This window comes from Oncorhynchus keta, unplaced genomic scaffold (assembly GCF_023373465.1).
Source record: "Oncorhynchus keta strain PuntledgeMale-10-30-2019 unplaced genomic scaffold, Oket_V2 Un_scaffold_6055_pilon_pilon, whole genome shotgun sequence".
NCBI lineage: Eukaryota > Metazoa > Chordata > Actinopteri > Salmoniformes > Salmonidae > Oncorhynchus > Oncorhynchus keta.
The window spans coordinates 239,898-263,299 of NW_026290974.1; the positions used below are offsets into that span (position 1 = coordinate 239,898).

The 23,402-nt window shown below is 40.3% G+C and overlaps 1 protein-coding gene across 1 annotated transcript in view; it reads right to left on the reverse strand.

Moving 5' to 3' along the window:
• Positions 1 to 23,402, reverse strand: part of galt (galactose-1-phosphate uridylyltransferase) — a 189,401-nt gene that overhangs the window by 154,640 nt on the left and 11,359 nt on the right. Inside the window, exons 3-4 of the mRNA XM_052517206.1 lie at positions 19,732 to 19,856; positions 13,297 to 13,426 (exon numbers count right to left, since the gene is read on the reverse strand). Of these exons, the coding sequence (XP_052373166.1) occupies positions 13,297 to 13,426; positions 19,732 to 19,856 (255 nt within the window). The remainder of the gene's footprint in view (positions 1 to 13,296; positions 13,427 to 19,731; positions 19,857 to 23,402) is intronic.

The following is a 23,402-nucleotide window of genomic DNA, read 5'->3' on the forward strand; positions in this document are numbered from 1 at the left end:
TATATAACTACTGTCTATACACACCATCCTATATAACTACTGTCTATACACACCATCCTATATAACTACTGTCTATACACACCATCCTATATAACTACTGTCTATACTGTCTATACACACCATCCTATATAACTACTGTCTATACACACCATCCTATATAACTACTGTCTATACACACCATCCTATATAACTACTGTCTATACTGTCTATACACACCATCCTATATAACTACTGTCTATACACACCATCCTATATAACTACTGTCTATACACACCATCCTATATAACTACTGTCTATACACACCATCCTATATAACTACTGTCTATACACACCATCCTATATAACTACTGTCTATACACACCATCCTGTATAACTACTGTCTATACACACCATCCTGAATAACTACTGTCTATACACACCATCCTATATAACTACTGTCTATACACACCATCCTATATAACTACTGTCTATACACATCATCCTATTTAACTACTGTCTATACACACCATCCTGTATAACTACTGTCTATACACACCATCCTGTATAACTACTGTCTATACACACCATCCTATATAACTACTGTCTATACACACCACCCTATATAACTACTGTCTACACACCATTCTATATAACTACTGTCTCCACACACCATCCTGTATATACTGTCTATGTCTCTACACACCATTCTATATAACTACTGTCTATACACACCATCCTATATAACCACTCTCTATACAAACAATCCTATACAACTACTGTTTATACTGTCTATACACACCATCCTAAATAACTACCGTCTATACACTTAATCCTGTATAACTACTGTCTATATACACCATCCCATTATAACTACTGTCCATACTGTCTATGCACACCATGATATATAACTACTGTCTATACACACCATCCTATATAACTACTGTCTATACACACCATCCTATATAACTACTGTCTATACACACCATCCTATATAACTACTGTCTATACACACCGTCCTGTATAACTACTGTCTATACACACCATCCTATATAACTACTGTCTATACACACCGTCCTGTATAACTACTGTCTATACACACCATCCTATATAACTACTGTCTATACACACCATCCTATATAACTACTGTCTATACACACCATCCTATATAACTACTGTCTATACACACCATCCTATATAACCACTGTCTATACACACCATCCTATATAACTACTGTCTATATACACCATCCTATATAACTACTGTCTATACACACCATCCTATATAACTACTGTCTATACACACCATCCTATATAACTACTGTCTATACACACCATCCTATATAACTACTGTCTCTACACACCATCCTATAGAACAACTGTCTATACACACCACCCTATAGAACAACTGTCTCTACACACCACCCTATATAACTACTGTCTCTACACACCACCCTATATAACTACTGTCAATACACACCACCCTATAGAACAACTGTCTCTACACACCACCCTATAGAACAACTGTCTATACACACCACCCTATAGAACAACTGTCTCTACACACCACCCTATATAACTACTGTCTCTACACACCACCCTATATAACTACTGTCAATACACACCACCCTATAGAACAACTGTCTCTACACACCACCCTATAGAACAACTGTCTCTACACACCACCCTATAGAACAACTGTCAATACACACCACCCTATAGAACAACTGTCAATACACACCACCCTATATAACTACTGTCTATACACACCACCCTATATAACAACTGTCTATACACACCACCCTTTATAACTACTGTCTCTACACACCATCCTATATAACTACTGTCTCTACACACCACCCTATATAACAACTGTCTCTACACACCATCCTATAGAACAACTGTCTCTACACACCACCCTATAGAACAACTGTCTCTACACACCACCCTATAGAACAACTGTCTCTACACACCACCCTATAGAACAACTGTCTCTACACACCACCCTATAGAACAACTGTCTCTACACACCACCCTATAGAACAACTGTCTCTACACACCACCCTATAGAACAAATGTCTATACACACCACCCTATAGAACAACTGTCTCTACACACCACCCTATATAACTACTGTCTCTACACACCACCCTATAGAACAATTGTCTCTACACACCACCCTTTATAACTACTGTCTAAACACACCATCCTATATAACTACTGTCTATACACACCATCCTATATAACTACTGTCTATACACACCATCCTATATAACTACTGTCTATACACACCATCCTATATAACTACTGTCTATACACACCATCCTATATAACTACTGTCTATACACACCATTCTGTATAACTACTGTCTATACACACCATTCTGTATAACTACTGTCTATACACACCATCCTATATAACTACTGTCTCTACACACCATCCTATATAACTACTGTCTCTACACACCACCCTATAGAACAACTGTCTCTACACACCACCCTATAGAACAACTGTCTCTACACACCACCCTATATAACTACTGTCTCTACACACCACCCTATAGAACAACTGTCTCTACACACCACCCTATAGAACAACTGTCAATACACACCACCCTATAGAACAACTGTCAATACACACCACCCTATAAAACTACTGTCTATACACACCACCCTATATAACAACTGTCTATACACACCACCCTTTATAACTACTGTCTCTACACACCATCCTATATAACTACTGTCTCTACACACCACCCTATATAACAACTGTCTCTACACACCATCCTATAGAACAACTGTCTCTACACACCATCCTATAGAACAACTGTCTCTACACACCACCCTATAGAACAACTGTCTAAACACACCACCCTATAGAACAACTGTCTCTACACACCACCCTATAGAACAACTGTCTCTACACACCACCCTATAGAACAACTGTCTCTACACACCATCCCTATAGAACAACTGTCTCTACACACCACCCTATAGAACAACTGTCTCTACACACCACCCTATAGAACAACTGTCTAAACACACCATCCTATAGAACAACTGTCTATACACACCACCCTATAGAACAAATGTCTCTACACACCACCCTATAGAACAACTGTCTCTACACACCACCCTATATAACAACTGTCTCTACACACCACCCTATAGAACAACTGTCTCTACACACCACCCTATATAACTACTGTCTCTACACACCACCCTATAGAACAACTGTCTCTACACACCACCCTATAGAACAACTGTCTAAACACACCACCCTATAGAACAAATGTCTCTACACACCACCCTATAGAACAACTGTCAATACACACCACCCTATAGAACAAATGTCTATACACACCACCCTATAGAACAACTGTCTCTACACACCACCCTATAGAACAACTGTCTCTACACACCACCCTATAGAACAACTGTCTCTACACACCACCCTATATAACTACTGTCTCTACACACCACCCTATAGAACAATTGTCTCTACACACCACCCTTTATAACTACTGTCTAAACACACCATCCTATATAACTACTGTCTATACACACCATCCTATATAACTACTGTCTATACACACCATCCTATATAACTACTGTCTATACACACCATCCTATATAACTACTGTCTATACACACCATCCTATATAACTACTGTCTATACTGTCTATACACACCATCCTATATAACTACTGTCTATACACACCATCCTATATAACTACTGTCTATACACACCATCCTATATAACTACTGTCTATACTGTCTATACACACCACCCTATATAACTACTGTCTCTACACACCACCCTATAGAACAATTGTCTCTACACACCACCCTTTATAACTACTGTCTAAACACACCATCCTATATAACTACTGTCTATACACACCATCCTATATAACTACTGTCTATACACACCATCCTGTATAACTACTGTCTATACACACCATCCTGAATAACTACTGTCTATACACACCATCCTATATAACTACTGTCTATACACACCATCCTATATAACTACTGTCTATACACATCATCCTATTTAACTACTGTCTATACACACCATCCTGTATAACTACTGTCTATACACACCATCCTGTATAACTACTGTCTATACACACCATCCTATATAACTACTGTCTATACACACCACCCTATATAACTACTCTCTCTACACACCATTCTATATAACTACTGTCTCCACACACCATCCTGTATAACTACTGTCTATGTCTCTACACACCATTCTATATAACTACTGTCTATACACACCATCCTATATAACCACTCTCTATACAAACAATCCTATACAACTACTGTTTATACTGTCTATACACACCATCCTAAATAACTACCGTCTATACACTTAATCCTGTATAACTACTGTCTATATACACCATCCCATTATAACTACTGTCCATACTGTCTATGCACACCATCCTATATAACTACTGTCTATACTGTCTATACACACCATCCTATATAACTACTGTCTATACACACCATCCTATATAACCACTGTCTATACACACCATCCTATATAACTACTGTCTATATACACCATCCTATATAACTACTGTCTATACACACCATCCTATATAACTACTGTCTATACACACCATCCTATATAACTACTGTCTATACACACCATCCTATATAACTACTGTCTCTACACACCACCCTATAGAACAACTGTCTATACACACCACCCTATAGAACAACTGTCTCTACACACCACCCTATATAACTACTGTCTCTACACACCACCCTATATAACTACTGTCAATACACACCACCCTATAGAACAACTGTCTCTACACACCACCCTATAGAACAACTGTCTATACACACCACCCTATAGAACAACTGTCTCTACACACCACCCTATATAACTACTGTCAATACACACCACCCTATAGAACAACTGTCTCTACACACCACCCTATAGAACAACTGTCTCTACACACCACCCTATAGAACAACTGTCAATACACACCACCCTATAGAACAACTGTCAATACACACCACCCTATATAACTACTGTCTATACACACCACCCTATATAACAACTGTCTATACACACCATCTTTATAACTACTGTCTCTACACACCATCCTATATAACTACTGTCTCTACACACCACCCTATATAACAACTGTCTCTACACACCATCCTATAGAACAACTGTCTCTACACACCACCCTATAGAACAACTGTCTCTACACACCACCCTATAGAACAACTGTCTCTACACACCACCCTATAGAACAACTGTCTCTACACACCATCCTATATAGAACAACTGTCTCTACACACCACCCTATAGAACAACTGTCTCTACACACCACCCTATAGAACAACTGTCTCTACACACCACCCTATAGAACAACTGTCTCTACACACCACCCTATAGAACAACTGTCTCTACACACCACCCTATAGAACAACTGTCTCTACACACCACCCTATAGAACAACTGTCTAAACACACCACCCTATATAACAAATGTCTCTACACACCACCCTATAGAACAACTGTCTCTACACACCACCCTATAGAACTACTGTCTCTACACACCACCCTATATAACAACTGTCTCTACACACCACCCTATAGAACAACTGTCTCTACACACCATCCTATAGAACAACTGTCTATACACACCATCCTATAGAACAAATGTCTATACACACCATCCTATAGAACAACTGTCTCTACACACCACCCTATAGAACTACTGTCTAAACACACCACCCTATAGAACAAATGTCTATACACACCACCCTATAGAACTACTGTCTCTACACACCATCCTATATAACTACTGTCTCTACACACCACCCTATAGAACAATTGTCTCTACACACCACCCTTTATAACTACTGTCTAAACACACCATCCTATATAACTACTGTCTATACACACCATCCTATATAACTACTGTCTATACACACCATCCTATATAACTACTGTCTATAGACACCATCCTATATAACTACTGTCTATACACACCATCCTATATAACTACTGTCTATACTGTCTATACACACCATCCTATATAACTACTGTCTATACACACCATCCTATATAACTACTGGCTATACACAGCATCCTATATAACTACTGTCTATACACACCATCCTATAATACTACTGTCTATACACACCATCATATAATACTACTGTCTATACACAGCATCCTATATAACTACTGTCTACACACCATCCTATATAACTACTGTCTATACACACCATCCGATATAACTACTGTCTATACACACCATCCTGTATAACTACTGTTTATACACACCATCCTGTATAACTACTGTCTATACACACCATCTTATATAACTACTTTATATACTGTCTACACACCATCCTATATAACTACTGTCTATACACACCACCCTATATAACTACTCTCTAAACACACCATCCTGTATAACTACTGTCTATGTCTCTACATACCATTCTATATAACTACTGTCTATACACACCATCCTATATAACCACTGTCTATACAAACAATCCATACAACTACTGTTTATACTGTCTATACACACCATCCTAAATAACTACTGTCTATACACAATCCTGTATAACTACTGTCTATACACACCATCCCATATATAACTACTGTCCATACTGTCTATGCACACCATCCTATATAACTACTGTCTATACTGTCTATACACACCATCCTATATAACTACTGTCTATACACACCACCCTTTATAACTACTGTCTCTACACACCATCCTATATAACTACTGTCTCTACACACCACCCTATATAACACTGTCTCTACACACCATCCTATAGAACAACTGTCTCTACACACCACCCTATAACTACTGTCTCTACACACCACCCTATAGAACAACTGTCTCTACACACCACCCTATAGAACAACTGTCTCTACACACCACCCTATAGAACAACTGTCTCTACACACCACCCTATAGAACAACTGTCTCTACACACCACCCTATAGAACAACTGTCTAAACACACCACCCTATAGAACAAATGTCTCTACACACCACCCTATAGAACAACTGTCTCTACACACCACCCTATAGAACAACTGTCTCTACACACCACCCTATAGAACAACTGTCTCTACACACCACCCTATAGAACAACTGTCTAAACACACCACCCTATAGAACAAATGTCTCTACACACCACCCTATATAACTACTGTCAATACACACCACCCTATAGAACAACTGTCTCTACACACCACCCTATAGAACAACTGTCTCTACACACCACCCTATAGAACAACTGTCAATACACACCACCCTATAGAACAACTGTCAATACACACCACCCTATATAACTACTGTCTATACACACCACCCTATATAACAACTGTCTATACACACCCCTTATAACTACTGTCTCTACACACCATCCTATATAACTACTGTCTCTACACACCACCCTATATAACAACTGTCTCTACACACCATCCTATAGAACACTGTCTCTACACACCACCCTATAGAACTACTGTCTCTACACACCACCCTATAGAACAACTGTCTCTACACACCACCCTATAGAACAACTGTCTCTACACACCACCCTATAGAACAACTGTCTCTACACACCACCCTATAGAACAACTGTCTCTACACACCACCCTATAGAACAACTGTCTAAACACACCACCCTATAGAACAAATGTCTCTACACACCACCCTATAGAACAACTGTCTCTACACACCACCCTATAGAACAACTGTCTCTACACACCACCCTATAGAACAACTGTCTCTACACACCACCCTATAGAACAACTGTCTATACACACCACCCTATAGAACAAATGTCTATACACACCACCCTATAGAACAACTGTCTCTACACACCACCCTATAGAACAACTGTCTAAACACACCACCCTATAGAACAAATGTCTATACACACCACCCTATAGAACAACTGTCTCTACACACCACCCTATATAACTACTGTCTCTACACACCACCCTATAGAACAATTGTCTCTACACACCACCCTTTATAACTACTGTCTAAACACACCATCCTATATAACTACTGTCTATACACACCATCCTATATAACTACTGTCTATACACACCATCCTATATAACTACTGTCTATACACACCATCCTATATAACTACTGTCTATACACACCATCCTATATAACTACTGTCTATACTGTCTATACACACCATCCTATATAACTACTGTCTATACACACCATCCTATATAACTACTGTCTATACACACCATCCTGTATAACTACTGTCTATACACACCATCCTGAATAACTACTGTCTATACACACCATCCTATATAACTACTGTCTATACACACCATCCTATATAACTACTGTCTATACACATCATCCTATTTAACTACTGTCTATACACATCATCCTATTTAACTACTGTCTATACACACCATCCTGTATAACTACTGTTTATACACACCATCCTGTATAACTACTGTCTATACACACCATCTTATATAACTACTTTATATACTGTCTCCACACACCATCCTATATAACTACTGTCTATACACACCACCCTATATAACTACTCTCTCTACACACCATCCTGTATAACTACTGTCTATGTCTCTACATACCATTCTATATAACTACTGTCTATACACACCATCCTATATAACCACTCTCTATACAAACAATCCTATACAACTACTGTTTATACTGTCTATACACACCATCCTAAATAACTACCGTCTATACACTTAATCCTGTATAACTACTGTCTATATACACCATCCCATTATAACTACTGTCCATACTGTCTATGCACACCATCCTATATAACTACTGTCTATACTGTCTATACACACCATCCTATATAACTACTGTCTATACACACCACCCTTTATAACTACTGTCTCTACACACCATCCTATATAACTACTGTCTCTACACACCACCCTATATAACAACTGTCTCTACACACCATCCTATAGAACAACTGTCTCTACACACCACCCTATAGAACAACTGTCTCTACACACCACCCTATAGAACAACTGTCTCTACACACCACCCTATAGAACAACTGTCTCTACACACCACCCTATAGAACAACTGTCTCTACACACCACCCTATAGAACAACTGTCTCTACACACCACCCTATAGAACAACTGTCTAAACACACCACCCTATAGAACAAATGTCTCTACACACCACCCTATAGAACAACTGTCTCTACACACCACCCTATAGAACAACTGTCTCTACACACCACCCTATAGAACAACTGTCTCTACACACCACCCTATAGAACAACTGTCTATACACACCACCCTATAGAACAAATGTCTATACACACCACCCTATAGAACAACTGTCTCTACACACCACCCTATAGAACAAATGTCTATACACACCACCCTATAGAACAACTGTCTCTACACACCACCCTATATAACTACTGTCTCTACACACCACCCTATAGAACAATTGTCTCTACACACCACCCTTTATAACTACTGTCTAAACACACCATCCTATATAACTACTGTCTATACACACCATCCTATATAACTACTGTCTATACACACCATCCTATATAACTACTGTCTATACACACCATCCTATATAACTACTGTCTATACACACCATCCTATATAACTACTGTCTATACTGTCTATACACACCATCCTATATAACTACTGTCTATACACACCATCCTATATAACTACTGTCTATACACACCATCCTGTATAACTACTGTCTATACACACCATCCTGAATAACTACTGTCTATACACACCATCCTATATAACTACTGTCTATACACACCATCCTATATAACTACTGTCTATACACATCATCCTATTTAACTACTGTCTATACACATCATCCTATTTAACTACTGTCTATACACACCATCCTGTATAACTACTGTCTATACACACCATCCTGTATAACTACTGTCTATACACACCATCTTATATAACTACTTTATATACTGTCTCCACACACCATCCTATATAACTACTGTCTATACACACCACCCTATATAACTACTCTCTCTACACACCATCCTGTATAACTACTGTCTATGTCTCTACATACCATTCTATATAACTACTGTCTATACACACCATCCTATATAACCACTCTCTATACAAACAATCCTATACAACTACTGTTTATACTGTCTATACACACCATCCTAAATAACTACCGTCTATACACTTAATCCTGTATAACTACTGTCTATATACACCATCCCATTATAACTACTGTCCATACTGTCTATGCACACCATCCTATATAACTACTGTCTATACTGTCTATACACACCATCCTATATAACTACTGTCTATACACACCATCCTATACTACTGTCTATACACACCATCCTATATAACTACTGTCTATACACACCATCCTACATAACTACTGTCTATACTGTCTATACACACCATCCTATATAACTACTGTCTATACACACCATCCTATATAACTACTGTCTATACACACCGTCCTGTATAACTACTGTCTATACACACCATCCTATATAACTACTGTCTATACACACCGTCCTGTATAACTACTGTCTATACACACCATCCTATATAACTACTGTCTATACACACCATCCTATATAACTACTGTCTATACACACCATCCTATATAACTACTGTCTATACACACCATCCTATATAACTACTGTCTATACACACCATCCTATATAACTACTGTCTAAACACACCATCCTATATAACTACTGTCTAAACACACCATCCTATATAACTACTGTCTAAACACACCATCCTATATAACTACTGTCTAAACACACCATCCTATATAACTATTGTCTAAACACACCATCCTATATAACTACTGTCTAAACACACCATCCTATATAACTACTGTCTATACACACCATCCTATATAACTACTGTCTATACACACCATCCTATATAACTACTGTCTAAACACACCACCCTATATAACTACTGTCTATACACACCGTCCTGTATAACTACTGTCTATACTGTCTATACACACCGTCCTGTATAACTACTGTCTAAACACACCATCCTATATAACTACTGTCTAAACACACCATCCTATATAACTACTGTCTATACACACCGTCCTGTATAACTACTGTCTAAACACACCATCCTATATAACTACTGTCTATACACACCATCCTATATAACTACTGTCTAAACACACCACCCTATATAACTACTGTCTATACACACCGTCCTGTATAACTACTGTCTATACTGTCTATACACACCGTCCTGTATAACTACTGTCTAAACACACCATCCTATATAACTACTGTCTATACACACCATCCTATATAACTACTGTCTATACACACCATCCTATATAACTACTGTCTAAACACACCACCCTATATAACTACTGTCTATACACACCGTCCTGTATAACTACTGTCTATACTGTCTATACACACCCTCCTATATAACTACTGTCTATACACACCATCCTATATAACTACTGTCTAAACACACCATCCTATATAACTACTGTCTATACACACCATCCTATATAACTACTGTCTATACACACCATCCTATATAACTACTGTCTATACACACCATCCTATATAACTACTGTCTTACACACCATCCTATATAACTACTGTCTATACACACCATCCTATATAACTACTGTCTATACACACCATCCTGTATAACACTGTCTATACTGTCAATACACACCATCTATATAACTACTGTCTATACACACCATCCTATATAACTACTGTCTAAAACACACCATCCTATATAACTACTGTCTATACACACCATCCTATATAACTACTGTCTATACACACCATCCTATATAACTACTGTCTATACACACCATCCTATATAACTACTGTCTATACACACCATCCTATATAACTACTGTCTATACACACCATCCTATATAACTACTGTCTATACACACCATCCTATATAACTACTGTCTATACACACCATCCTATATAACTACTGTCTATACACACCATCCTATATAACTACTGTCTATGCTGTCTATACACACCATCCTATATAACTACTGTCTATACACACCATCCTATATAACTACTGTCTATACACACCATCCTATATAACTACTGTCTATACACACCATCCTATATAACTACTGTCTATACACACCATCCTATATAACTACTGTCTATACACACCATCCTATATAACTACTGTCTATACACACCATCCTATATAACTACTGTCTATACACACCATCCTATATAACTACTGTCTATACACACCATCCTATATAACTACTGTCTATACACACCATCCTATATAACTACTGTCTAAACACACCATCCTATATAACCACTGTCTATACACACCATCCTATATAACTACTGTCTATACACACCATCCTATATAACCACTGTCTATACACACCATCCTATATAACTACTGTCTATACACACCATCCTATATAACTACTGTCTATACTGTCTAACCCTAACCCATCCTATAAATAACTACTGTCTATACTGTCTAACCCTAACCCATCCTATAAATAACTACTGTCTATACTGTCTAACCCTAACCCATCCTATAAATAACTACTGTCTATACACACCATTCTATATAACTACTGTCTATACTGTCTAACCCTAACCCATCCTATAAATAACTACTGTCTATACACACCATTCTATATAACTACTGTCTATACTGTCTAACCCTAACCCATCCTATATAACTACTGTCTATAGACACCATTCTATATAACTACTGTCTATACACACCATCCTATATAACTACTGTCTATACACACCATCCTATATAACTACTGTCTATACTGTCTAACCCTAACCCATCCTATATATAACTACTGTCTATACTGTCTAACCCTAACCCATCCTATATAACTACTCGTTCTGATATGCGTGTGTATTGTTTTGTATTGTTAGCTATCCTGCCCTCTTGAGGATAGAAACATAAGCATTTCACCTGCGATTACATCTGCAAAATGTGTACGACTAATGAATTGGATTTAACATCCGATGGTCTGTGAATCTTCTCTGTGTTGTATCCGTCCATGTTGACAGCAACCCTCCTCTGCCCTCGTGCTTCCCAGGGTGAGAAAGCCATAAAGGGAATAACAGGATTAACACCTGGAGACAGATGTATCAAAGTAGGAGTGCTGATCTCTGATCCGTTCTCCCTTTTTAATCATAATGAATAAGATGATATGGACTTGGGGGACCTGATCCTAGACCAGCACTCCTACTCAGTCACTTTGTAGACCAGACCTTACCTGGACCCAGGGGTAGGTGGAGCCTAGATCCACCATCAGTTCTGCCCACTTGTCAATCACTTTGATGATGTCAGGAAGCGTCATGAGAGGCAGTGTGACGTCAGACCAGGGGTGGAAACACATCACCTTGCTGACAAACAAACAACAATAAACAACATCACCTTGCTGACAAACAAACAACAATAAACAACATCACCTTGCTGACAAACAAACAACAATAAACAACATCACCTTGCTGACAAACCACATTGCATAACCTTACTGAGAAACAAAATCACATAACCTTGTTGACAAACATCATCATCACATCACCTTGCTGAGAAACAAAATCACATAACATGGTCCTTAGGTAGGTTATCAACCAGGTAATTATTAGAATCAGGTGTGTTAGATTAGGGTTGGAGTGAAAACCTCCAGGAGGGTATCTCTACAGGAACAGGGTTGGAGTTAAAACCTTACCATTACAGCTACTGCCATTACGAACAGTGATGTATTGGAGATTACAGCTACTGCCATTACGAACAGTGATTTGTATTTGTATTTATTATGGATCTCAGCAGCTACTCTTCCTGGGGTCCGGCAAAATTAAGGCAGTTCTACAATTTTAAATACAACAGACTTCACAACAGATTAACTGTGTGCCCTCATGCCACTACTGTATTACCACATATCTACAACACAAAATCTGTGTGTGTGTGTAGTGCCTATGTTATTATATGTGCGTATTTTTGTGTCTGTTTGTTGTTACTGATGAAAGTCAAGGCACTTTTCCCCTTTTTTGGTTCATTGTGTGCTGTCTATATATCATGTATAGCTGGTGTTCATCTATGGCCGGGCTCTCCAACCCTCTTCCTGGAGAACTGCCCTCGTGTGAGTTTTCTCTCCAGTTTATCAACCAGGTAATTATTAGAATCAGGTGTGTTAGATTAGGGTTGGAGTGAAAACCTCCAGGAGGGTTTCTCTCCAGGAACAGGGTTGGAGTTAAAACCTACAGGAGGGTATCTCTCCAGGAACAGGGTTGGAGTTAAAACCTACAGGAAGGTATCTCTCCATGAACAGGGTTGGAGTTAAAACCTACAGGAGGGTCTCTCTCCAGGAACAGGGTTGGAGTTAAAACCTACAGGAGGGTATCTCTCCAGGAACAGGGTTGGAGTTAAAACCTACAGGAAGGTCTCTCTCCATGAACAGGGTTGGAGTTAAAACCGACAGGAGGGTATCTCTCCAGGAACAGGGTTGGAGTTAAAACCTACAGGAGGGTCTCTCTCCAGGAACAGGGTTGGAGTTAAAACCACAGGAGGGTATCTCTCCAGGAACAGGGTTAAAACCTACTTGTTGACAAACATCATCATCACATCAGGAGGGTGACAAACATCTCTCCAGGAACAGGGTTAAAACCTATCAGCTGAGGGTATCTCTCCAGGAACAGGGTTAAAACCTACAGGAGGGTATCTCTCCAGGAACAGGGTTAAAACCTACAGGAGGGTATCTCCAGGAACAGGGTTAAAACCTCACAGGAGGGTTGCTGACCAGGAACAGGGTTAAAACCTACAGGAGGGTCATCTCTCCAGGAACAGGGTTAAAACCTCACAGGAGGGTATCTTCCAGGAACAGGGTTAAAACCTACACAGGGTATCTCTCCAGGAACAGGGTTAAAACCTACAGGAGGGTATCTCTCCAGGAACAGGGTTAAAACCTACAGGGTTGAACACATCACATGGTCCTTCTGACAAACATAGCTCAGTTGTAGAGCAAACATCATCACATGTGCTGACAAACATCAGGGTAGTGGGTTCGATCATCACCTTGCTGACATCACCCATACGTAGAATGCTGACAATGACTGTAAGTCGCTTTGGATAAAAGCGTCTGCTAAATGGCATATACATAACCTTGTTGACAAACATCATCATCACCTAGCTGACAAACATCATCACATCACCTAGCTGAGAAACATCATCACATCACCTTGCTGACAAACAACATCACATCACCTTGCTGACAAACATCATCACATCACCTTGCTGAGTAACATCATCACATCACCTTGCTGACAAACATCATCACATCACCTTGCTGACAAACAACATCACATCACCTTGCTGACAAACATCATCACATCACCTTGCTGACAAACATCACCTTGCTGAGTAACATCATCACATCACCTTGCTGACAAACATCATCACATCACCTTGCTGACAAACAACATCACATCACCTTGCTGACAAACATCATCACATCACCTTGCTGACAGTAACATCATCACATCACCTTGCTGACAAACATCATCACATCACCTTGCTGACAAACATCATCACATCACCTTGCTGACAAACAATCATCACATCACCTTGCTGACAAACATCATCACATCACCTTGCTGACAAACATCATCACATCACCTTGCTGACAAACAACATCACATCACCTTGCTGACAAACATCATCACATCACCTTGCTGACAAACATCACATCACCTTGCTGACAAACATCATCACATCACCTTGCTGACAAACATCATCACATCACCTTGCTGACAAACATCATCACATCACCTTGCTGACAAACAACATCACATCACCTTGCTGACATCAACATCACCTTGCTGACAAACATCATCACATCACCTTGCTGACAAACATCATCACATCACCTTGCTGACAGTAACATCATCACATCACCTTGCTGACAAACAACATCACATCACCTTGCTGACAAACAACATCACATCACCTTGCTGACAAACAACATCATCACATCACCTTGCTGACAAACATCATCACATCACCTGCTGACAAACATCATCACATCACCTTGCTGAGTAACAACATCACATCACCTTGCTGACAAACATCATCACATCACCTTGCTGACAAACATCATCACATCACCTTGCTGACAAACAACATCACATCACCTTGCTGACAAACATCATCACATCACCTTGCTGACAAACATCATCACATCACCTTGCTGAGTAACAACATCACCTTGCTGACAAACATCATCACATCACCTTGCTGAGTAACAACATCACATCACCTTGCTGAGTAACAACAAGCCCCCAGGTAACTATCCAACTATTTGTATTTGTTAGATATGTCCAACAACATAATACCAGAGGCAGATACTGTAATATTCACTGTATGAACTACAATAGTCTATCTGGTAAGAAGACCTTGTCATATACCGGTGCTGTTATATAATAATAATAATATATAATAATAATAATATATATGCCATTTTATGGGTGGTCCCGGGATGGAACAAACTACCACATCAACTCAAAGCCATACAAACCATCACCACTTTTAAAATAATGTCAAAGCTGGCTGCAGATTGAACAGTATAAGCAAAACATATGAGACACAATGGAAATAAGTACTCGACTTCATTGCGCAATCCCGGTAAAAAAAATCAAAATCTTGGTACAGTACAGTGGGGCAAAAAAGTATTTAGTCAGCCACCAATTGTGCAAGTTCTCCCACTTAAAATTGTGCAAGTTCTCCCACTTAAAAAGATGAGAGAGGCCTGTAATTTTCATCATAGGTACACTTCCTTTATAACGTAACGTAATTTTTTTAAATTAAAAAAGTTGACGATAAACTTTCACAAAACACTTCAAAATACTTTTGTAATGCAACTTTAGGTATTAGTAAACGTTAATAAGCGATCAAATTGATCACGAAGCGATGTATATTCTATAGCTGTACGTCTGGAAATAATGTCCGGGTAAATCTCAACCAAAATATCCGGTCGGAGACCGGAAGAACTGCGCTGCCTTGTGTCTGCTTGACCAAGAAACAAATAGTAGGCAAATGACAAGACTCTAGACATCGTGTGGAAGCTGTAGGTATTGCAACCTCGGCCCCATTTAATGTGGTTCACGTTTAACAATTGGTTGAAGTGGCGCATGGATATATTTTCCCATTTTCAGTGATCAGATTTTCCTGCACTTTCCGATGAAACGCACGTTCTGTTATAGTCACAGCCGTGATTTAACCAGTTTTATAAACGTCTGAGTGTTTTCTATCCACACATACTAATCATATGCATATACTATATTCCTGGCATGAGTAGCAGGGTGCTGAAATGTTGTGCGATTTTTAACAGAATGTTCGAAAAAGTAGGGGGTAGGAGTAACATAATGTATGTAAACCTCTTACCCACTGGAATTGTGACACAGTGACTTATAAGTGAAATAATCTGTCTGTAAACAATTGATGTAAGAATTACTTGTGTCATGCACAAAGTAGATGTCCTAACCGATTTGGCAAAACTATAGTTTGTTAACAAGAAATTTGTGGAGTGGTTGAAAAAAGAGTTTTAATGACTCCTACCTAAGTAATGACTCCAACCTATCTTCAGACTTCAACACTATGTATATATGTAGGTAGGTAGGCAGGCAGATAGATAGATATTTATTTTACCTTTATTTAACTAGGCAAGTCAGTTACAAACAAATTCTTATTTTCAATGACGGCCTAGGAACAGTGGAACACACTCGAAGCATCTTTACCCATCGCCCCACAAAAGCCGCTGCCCTTGCAGCGCAAGGGGAATAACTACTCCAAATCTAAAAGCGAGTGACGTTTGAAACAGTATTAGCGCACACCCAGCTAACTAGCTAGCCATTTCACATTGGTTACACCAGCCATTAGGCTGATAGGCTTGAAGTCTTAAACAGCGCTGTGCTTACGAAGAGCTGCTGGCAAAACGCAATAAAGTGCTGTTTGAATGAATGATTACGGGCCTGCTGCTGCTCAGTCAGACTGCTCTATCAAATCAGACTTAATTATAACATAATAACACACAGAAATACGAGCCTTTGGTCATTAATATGATCGAATCCGGAAACTATCATTTCGAAAACAAAACGTTTATTATTTCAGTGAATTACAGAACAGTTCTGTATTTTATCTAACGGGTGGCATCCATCAGTCTAAATATTCCTGTTACATTGCACAACCTTCAATGTATGTCATAATTACATAAAATTCAGGCAAATTAGTTCGCAATGAGCCAGGAAGCCCAAACTGTTGCATAAACCCTGACTCTGCGTGCAATGAACGCAAGAGAAGTGACACAATTTCACCTGGTTAATATTGCCTGCAAAACTGGTTTAGTAGTTATAACTAGTGATTATGATTGATTATGATTGATTGTTTTTTATAAGATAAGTTTAATGCTAGCTAGCAATTTACCTTGGCTTCTACTGCATTTGTGCAACAGGCAGGCTACTCGTGGAGTGCAATGGTTAGAGCGTTGGACTAGTTAACTGTGCAGTTGCAAGTACATTAGAGTGTCAAGACAAGTACATTAGAGTGTCTAGTTTGAGAAACAAACGCCTCACATTACCTCAACTGGTAGCTTCATTAAATAGTACCCACAAAACACCAGTCTCAATGTCAATAGTGAAGAGGCGATTCCGGGATGCTGGCCTTCTAGGCAGTCCTCAACTGGCAGCTTCATTACCCTACCCTAACATAAAATATCTTACTCTACCAACCCTACCTTAACATAAAATATTATACCCTACCATAATATAAAATATCCTACCCTACCAACCCTACGCTACTCTACCATAACATACATTATCTACCCTACCAACCCTACCCTAAATAACATAAAATAGCCTACCATACATACCATAATATAAAATATTCTACCCTAGGACCTCCCGAGTGGCGCAGTGGTCTCTATCTGTGCCACTAGAGACTCTGGGTTCGAGTCCAGGCTCTGCCGTAATCGGCCATGTCCAGGAGACCCATGGGGCGGTGCACAATTGGCCCAGTGTCCGGGTTAGGGGAGGGTTTGGCCGGCAGGGATGCCCTTGTCACGCACTAGTAACTCTTGTGGCGGACCGGGCGCACGCGGACACGATGGCCAGGTGCATGGTGTTGCCTCCGACACATTGGTGCGGCTGGCTTCCGGGTTAAGTGGGCATCGTGTCAAGAAGCAGTGCGGCTTGGTTGGGTTGCGGAAGACGCATGGCTCTCGACCTTCGTCTCTCCCGAGTTCGTAAGGGAGTTGCAGCGATGAGACAAAACTGTAAATACCAATAGGATACCATGAAATTGGGGAGAAAACAGGGTAAAAAAAAGTCCTGGGCTCAGAGAATGCAGTGTGAAAAGGCCTTGTAGTTTCTTTAATAATTCAGCATGTTAAACTGCTGGCAGTAGGTAGGCACCTTGTGTCTGGGCTACATGTCAATATATCCTCAGCTTTGAGATCCTCAAGGTCTGGTCTTAGATTCTTTAGACAGCGTCGCCATCTAGTGGTCATAGCTGATTAGAAACTAAAGCAGGAATAATGTTGTCTTCAATTTGCCTCCCAAGAGGTGTTTAAAGAAACATTATAAGTTATATTTGTCTTGTCTGAGTTGTTATTAACACCAAGATGATTGGAGATAAATAATATCAATGTTTTCCTCACCAGACGCCCCTGGCTGCTTTAGACTGGAACAGTGGATGTTGGTTATATCCTGGGTCAGGAGCATTAGGCTGCAGGGCTGGGAAGTCATTCTCAAACACAAATGTGTTGTTGTAGTCTGGGTTCACCTGGGAGGGACAAACAGACAGTTAGACAGAGACAGACAGGGTTCACCTGGGAGGGACAGGGACAGACAGACAGACAGACAGACAGACAGACAGACAGACAGACAGACAGACAGACAGACAGACAGACAGACAGACAGACAGACAGACAGACAGACAGACAGACAGACAGACAGACAGACAGACAGACAGACAGACAGACAGACAGACAGACAGACAGACAGACAGACAGACAGACAGACAGACAGACAGACAGACTTCACCTGGAAGGGACAAACAGACACACATACCAAGTTGCTCATTCTTGGTTCATCTATTGAAGCACATTTCTAGAGATTATACAGAAACATCTGCAGCTGTTCATATTATTTAGTTTTGACATGCTTTAGAACAGGGGATTTTCAGATGCCTGATAAACATTGTTTGTGTGTGTGAAAGAACTACATTTGATTTTTTCTGTCTAATCACCAGTTGACAACCCATCCCTTACAGATTTAACTAACACAAACAAACATTACAATGATGATTTGTTTTACCAGGTCAGTTGACTGAGAACACGTTCTCATTTACAGCAACGACCCGGGGAATAGTTACAGGGGAGAGGAGGGTGGATGAGCCAGTTAGAAGCAGGGGATGAATAGGTGACCATAATGGTTTGAGGGCCAGATTTGGGAATTTAGCCAGGACACCGGGGTTAACACCCCTACTCTTATGATAAGTGCCATGGGATCTTTAATGACCAGTGTCAGGACACCTGTTTAACGTCCCATCCAAAAGACAGCACCCCACACAGCAATGACCCCTCACTGCCCTGGGGCATTGGGATATTATTTAGACCAGAGAAAGAGTGCCTCCTACTGGCCCTCCAACACCACTTCCAGCAGCATCTGGTCTCCCATCCAGGGACTGACCAGGACCAACCCTGCTTAGCTTCAGAAGCAAGCCAGGAGTGGTATGCAGGGTGGTATGCTGCTGACCAGAAGCAAGCCAGCAGTGGTATGCAGGGTGGTATGCTGCTGACCAGGACCAACCCTGCTTAGCTTCAGAAGCAAGCCAGCAGTGTTATGCAGGGTGGTATGCTGCTGACCAGGACCAACCCTGCTTAGCTTCAGAAGCAAGCCAGCAGTGGTATGCAGGGTGGTATGCTGCTGACCAGGACCAACCCTGCTTAGCTTCAGAAGCAAGCCAGCAGTGGTATGCAGGGTGGTATGCTGCTGACCAGGACCAACCCTGCTTAGCTTCAGAAGCAAGCCAGCAGTGGTATGCAGGGTGGTATGCTGCTGACCAGGACCAACCCTGCTTAGCTTCAGAAGCAAGCCAGCAGTGGTATGCAGGGTGGTATGCTGCTGACCAGGACCAACCCTGCTTAGCTTCAGAAGCAAGCCAGCAGTGGTATGCAGGGTGGTATGCTGCTGACCAGGACCAACCCTGCTTAGCTTCAGAAGCCAGCCAGCAGTGGTATGCAGGGTGGTATGCTGCTGACCAGGACCAACCCTGCTTAGCTTCAGAAGCAAGCCAGCAGTGGTATGCAGGGTGGTATGCTGCTGACCAGGACCAACCCTGCTTAGCTTCAGAAGCAAGCCAGCAGTGGTATGCAGGGTGGTATGCTGCTGACCAGGACCAACCCTGCTTAGCTTCAGAAGCCAGCCAGCAGTGGTATGCAGGGCGGTATGCTGCTGATAGTTCAGTGCCAGTATAATAAAACATAGATCAATACATAAGAGTAGATGAGGTTATCCAAGCAGTATTAATAATAGAGGTCGGCCGATTAATTAGCGCCGATTAATTAGGGACGATTAATTAGGGACGATATCAAGTTTTCAAGACAATCGGAAATCGGTCATTTTGGACACCGATTTTGACAAAAATATATTTATATTTTTACACCTTTATTTAATCTTTATTTAACTAGGCAAGTCAATTAAGAACACATTCTTATTTTCAATGACGGCCTAGGAACGGTGGGTTAACTGCCTTGTTCAGGGGTCAGAATGACAGATTTTTACCTTGTCAGCTCAGGGATTCAATCTTGCAACCTTACGGTTAACTAGTCCAGCACTCTAACCACCGGGCTCACGAGGAGCCCACCTGTTACGCGAATGCAGTAAGAAGCCAAGGTAAGTTGCTAGCTAGCATTAAACTTAATCAATCATAATCACTAGTTATAACTACACATGGTTGATGATATTACTAGTTTATCTAGCGTTTAATCGATGCAGTGCGCATTCGCGAAAAAGGACTGTCATTGCTCCAACGTGTACCTAATCATAAACATCAATGCCTTTCTTAAAATCAATACACGGAAGTATATATTTTTAAACCAGTTTTGCAGGCAATATTAACCAGGTGAAATTGTGTCACTTCTCTTGCGTTCATTGCACGCAGAGTCAGGGTATATGCAGCAGTTTGGGCCGCCTGGCTCATTGCGAACTAATTTGCCAGAATTTTACATAATTATGACATAACATTGAAGGTTGTGCAATGTCACAGGAATATTTAGACTGATGGATGCCACCCGAACCAAATGGTTCTGTATTTCACTGAAAGAATAAATGTCTTGTTTTCGAGATGATAGTTTCCGGATTTGACTATATTAACCTCGCATTTCTGTGTGTTATTATGTTATAATTAAGTCTATGATTTGATAGAGCAGTCTGACTGAGCGGTGGTAGGCACCAGCAGGCTCATAAGCATTCATTCAAACAGCAATTTTGTGCGTTTTGCCAGCAGCTCTGCTGTTTCTGTCACGCCCTGGTCGAAGTATTTTGTGTTTATCTTCATGTATTGGGTCAGGCCAGGGTGTGGCATGGGGTTTTTGTATTGTGGTGTGTTTTGTCTTGGGGTTTTGGTGTTGGTATTGGTATTGTAGCTTAGTGGTGTATCTAGCAAAGTCTATGGCTGTCTGGAGTGGTTCTCAATCAGAGGCAGGTGTTTCGTTGTCTCTGATTGGGAACCATATTTAGGCAGCCATATTCTTTGAATTTGTTGTGGGTGATTGTCCTTAGTGCCTTTGTTCCTGTCGCTGTGTTAGTTGACACAAGTATAGGCTGTTTCGGTTTTCGTTTCGTTATTTACGTTCTTTGTTTTGTAGTGTTTGTGTTAATTCGTGTTTACGTTGTTCATTAAACATGGATCGCAATCTACACGCTGCATTTTGGTCCGACTCTCCTTCACACCTAGAAAACCGTTCCAGTTTATGACTTAAAGCCTTTCAACTCCCGAGATGAGGCTGGTGTAACGATGTGATGTGAAATGGCTAGCTAGTTAGCGGGGTGCGCGCTAATAGCATTTCAAACATCACTCGCTCTGAGCCTTCTAGTAGTTGTTCCCCTTGCTCTGCATGGGTAACGCTGCTTCGAGGGTGGCTGTTGTCGTTGTGTTCCTGGTTCCAGCCCAGGGAGGAGCAAGGAAAGGGACGGAAGCTATACTGTTACACTGGCAATACTAAAGTGCCTATAAGAACATCCAATAGTCAAAGGTATATGAAATACAAATGGAATAGAGAGTAATAGTCCTATAATTCCTATAATAACTACAACCTAAAACTTC